This window comes from Aphis gossypii, chromosome X, assembly GCF_020184175.1.
Source record: "Aphis gossypii isolate Hap1 chromosome X, ASM2018417v2, whole genome shotgun sequence".
NCBI lineage: Eukaryota > Metazoa > Arthropoda > Insecta > Hemiptera > Aphididae > Aphis > Aphis gossypii.
The window spans coordinates 37,586,596-37,590,682 of record NC_065533.1 but is presented as its reverse complement, the minus strand read 5'-3'; the positions used below and the strand labels follow the sequence as shown (position 1 = coordinate 37,590,682).

Sequence of the window (4,087 nt, the reverse complement as noted above, 5' to 3'; positions counted from 1 at the left end):
TATGAGGTCATATTTTTTGTAATTTCGGGGACTGCTGTATTATATGTATGAATATTTTATAAGAGATGTTAGTACGTAAGAAATAAGTTAAGAAAAACTATAGATAATAAGTAAAACAGTAAAATTCAATAAGTTAAGCAATACTTAATTATTCACACAAATAGGTTAAAATAACAATTGTGCAATTCAGTGTCAGTAAACTTTATATTACAGTTAGCATAGTAAGCAAGATATAATAATAAGAAATGTAAATAAATTTGTTTAATAATTTACTAATCGGGTTAAAATAACAATTACATAATAATCATAGTGTCATAGTGTCTATAAACTGTAAATTTAACGTAGTAATAGAAAAATGTAGAACAATCGATAGTAATTCGATTGTAAGTGTAATATATAAGTGAGATGGCTAAGACAGCAAAAGGAGTCAGTGGTGGTGATCGTGTGACTCGATCACCACCGGACGTCGTGTTCAAACTTCAAATAAAGTACTTTGCGTTATTTTGATTTTAACTTTATTTTGGTATACGTCCGAGTAATCGGCGTATACGACAATAAATAACTCAAAAAAAAATCAAAATATTTTGAAAATCTAGCCATGTATTAATAACAGTAATATAAACATGTGATGAAAATTTTAAGTATTTACAGTGATTAGTTTTTGAGTTACAACCATATAAAAAAATCGATTTGGTCGAAAACTGGTTTTGTGTAAAAATTTCCGTTTTTCCGCCACTTTTTTTTTGTTTTTTTCGAATTTTTTGAGAACTGTTAGAAAATGTTTACTTTTGACCTTTATAATGCACCAAGGATATTCACTTTACCATCGGAAACCACCCCCAAAGTTTAAAATTGAAGCATTTTTTCGACTAGTTATGCTGTACAGACACAAAAACAAAAAAAAATAAAATCACACATCATTGTAAAATCAATACATTAATCACTTCGTTCAGAATCTAAAAATATACAGTTATAATATTATTATTTGTGTGTATGTGCCGATCAATAGCGAATAGGTGCCAATTATGGGCTAACGATCTTACCTGGCTATTCTAATTTATAATCGTGGCGTTGGGACTATTAAAAATGATAGCGATAACTAATTGCCAATTGGTGTTAACAATAAATAAGCACAGGTTTCTTATAGGTTTACATTATCAAATATATAATAACTTATGCCGTGCTATTTGGAAGGAATTATTTGGTCAGTCTCGGTTTTACTGCTAATTATATAAGTTCTCTCTTTCTTTCTGTTGTAATGAATTTTTATCAAAATAAGAGATGTTAGTACGTAAGAAATAAGTGAAGAAAAAAATTATAGATAATAAGTAAAACGGCGAAATTCAATAAATTAAGCAATACTTAATTATTCACACAAATAGGTTAGAATAACAATTGTGCAATTCAGTGTCAGTAAACTTTATATTACAGTTAGCATAGTAAGCAAGATATAATAATAAGAAATGTGAATAAATTTGTTTAATAATTAATCGGGTTAAAATAACAATTACATAATAGTCATAGTGTCATAGTGTCTATGAACTGTAAATTTAACGTAATAATAGAAAAATACAAAACAATCGATAGTAATTCGATTGAATAAGTTTAATATATAAGAGATATGGCTAAGACAGCAAAAGGGCCAGTAGTGGTAATCGTGTGACTCGATTACCACTAGACGTCATATGTGAATAAAAGTTCTTCTTTTACGTAATTTTGGTATACATTCAAGCAATCGGCGTATACAACAAAGTGTCGCCCAACTCGTGGCTCGTTAATCTACGGCTTTCATTTGTGTGTGTGTGTGTGTGCGTGTGTGTGTGTGTGTGTGTGTGTGTGTGTGTGTGTGTGTGTGTGTGTGTGTGTGTGTGTGTGTGTGTGTGTGTGTGTGTGTGTGTGTGTGTGTGTGTGTGTGTGTGTGTGTGTGTGTGTGTGTGAAAATAAATCGGTAAACTTCGACGATGAAGAAATAAATAATCGATATAATAATAACAATTATAACTATAATGAAGACAGGGGAAGAAGTTATAGAACAGAAACAAACTATCGGGGACAACGACGTGAATACAGATATTAGAGTCCATACCCAGAAAGATTTAACTACAGACGTAGAGAATCCAGCAGAAATAGACAATATGGTAGAGACAGATCACTTTCTAGAGAGAGACACTACTATAATAACATACAAAACGAGACTAATACAAATCAAGATTATGAAAGGAAACCAAGTTATAAATACGTTCAAAAAAATTATGAACACAGAGATAATTCACGTGATAGAGAACCTAACATAAATACAAACAATGGTAGAGGTTACAGAAACAGATCACATTCCAGAGATCGAGACAATAATAGAGAGTACAATTACAGCAACAGGAATCAATACAGCAGAGAACATAGTCGAGAAAAAACACCAGAACGATACAGGGGAGATCGCTATAGTAAAGAAGCTGAAAAAATTATATATTATAGATGTGACGAAAAAGGTCATTATGCAGATAAGTGTACAAATACAAAAAACTAAAAACTACCACAGTGTGTCTTTGATTTTTATTGAACCTACTTCTTTTATCATGCCGGAAGTCAATGAAACTGTCACAAGCATTGAGTATGTGTTTTGTGGTATGTTGTATTTTATTGTTTTTCTTCTTTTTTTTTCTTTTTTTTTTTTATTCTGTATATTTTATTAGCTGGCCTTATTCCTATAAGGATTACCGTAGATTGGCCGATCGGTGTTGAGCCACCGCCATATCACGTGGTCGTGGCTGCCCTGGAGGCGGAAGAGGAAGAGGAGTAAACCAGAGAAAAAAAATTTTTTTTGCTTGTTTTTCTTTTAAATAAAATTTTCCTTTTCCTTTTAAAATGACTTTTTTTTTGTAATTTAGTAACATATTCTTTGGTAAACCATGGGTCTGGGGTTAAAATAACAATTACATAATAGTCGTAGTGTCATAGTGTCTATGAACTGTAAATTTAACGTAATAATAGAAAAATACAAAACAATCGATAGTAATTCGATTGTATATAAGTTTAATATATAAGAGATATGGCTAAGACAGCAAAAGGGCCAGTAGTGGTAATCGTGTGACTCGATTAGTGATTACCACTAGACGTCATATGCGAATAAAGTTCTTCTTTTACGTAATTTTGGTTTTACTTTATTTGTAGTATACGTTCGAGCAATCGGCGTATACGACAGCTGTCATAAGCAATATTGTACTGTTATGACCACTGGCCACTGGGTATATCTTATAGCAAATAAAAATTATGCTTATAGTTAGAAAGGTTAGCCAATAGTTATATAAATAATGTCTCCTAAAAAGTCATCTATTAATCTGTTCGGCATCCCGTCTAATATAATGTCTTTGAAATATTGGTCATAATTTTTAATTTGTTTGTTAATGTGGAAATTTGGAATATCTTTTGTCCAGACTGTGTTTAATATTTCTGTTAGGTTAGTAAAATAAATTTTTTCTTTTTGTTCTTCATGTATTATTTTAAGTGATTTGATGTTTGTCCATGATATGGGTAGCACTCTTTGTATAGTGTTGTATTATATGTATGAATATTTTATAAGAGATGTTAGTACGTAAGAAATAAGTTAAGAAAAACTATAGATAATAAGTAAAACAGTAAAATTCAATAAGTTAAGCAATAGTTAATTATTCACAGAAATAGGTTAAAATAACAATTGTGCAATTCGGTGCCAGTAAACTTTATATTACAGTTAGCATAGTAAGCAAGATATAATAATAAGAAATGTAAATAAATTTGTTTAATAATTTACTAATCGGGTTAAAATAACAATTACACAATAATCATAGTATCTATAATTGTAAATTTAACGTAGTAATAGAAAAATGTAGAACAATCGATAGTAATTCGATTGTAAGTGTAATATATAAGTGAGATGGCTAAGACAGCAAAGATAGTCAGTGGTGGTGATCGTGTGACTCGATCACCACCGGACGTCGTGTTTAAATAAAGTTCTTCTTTTGCGTTATTTTGTGTTTAACTTTATTTTGGTATACGTCCGAGTAATCGGCGTATACGACAAAGTGGCGCCCAACTCGTGGCTCGTTAATCT

General features: G+C 30.7%; 1 protein-coding gene across 1 annotated transcript; it reads left to right on the top strand.

Annotated features, from left to right (window-relative positions):
• Positions 1-405: 405 nt before the first annotated feature.
• LOC126552497 (probable splicing factor, arginine/serine-rich 7) lies at positions 406-2,524 on the top strand. Its single transcript, XM_050207202.1, has 2 exons — positions 406-488; positions 2,107-2,524. The coding sequence occupies exons 1-2, from the start codon at positions 406-408 to the stop codon at positions 2,522-2,524; spliced, it is 501 nt and encodes a 166-aa protein (XP_050063159.1).
• The last annotated feature ends 1,563 nt before the right edge of the window (positions 2,525-4,087 follow it).

What these genes read in the sequence shown, in the direction of transcription:
- LOC126552497 (XM_050207202.1), top strand. Translation starts at nt 406, where the DNA reads ATGGCTAAGACAGCAAAAGGAGTCAGTGGTGGTGATCGTGTGACTCGA. An exon ending in GTGTTCAAACTTCAAATAAA is followed by an intron (nt 489 to 2,106) that starts GTACTTTGCGTT and finishes ATTTAACTACAG; the next exon opens with ACGTAGAGAATCCAGCAGAA.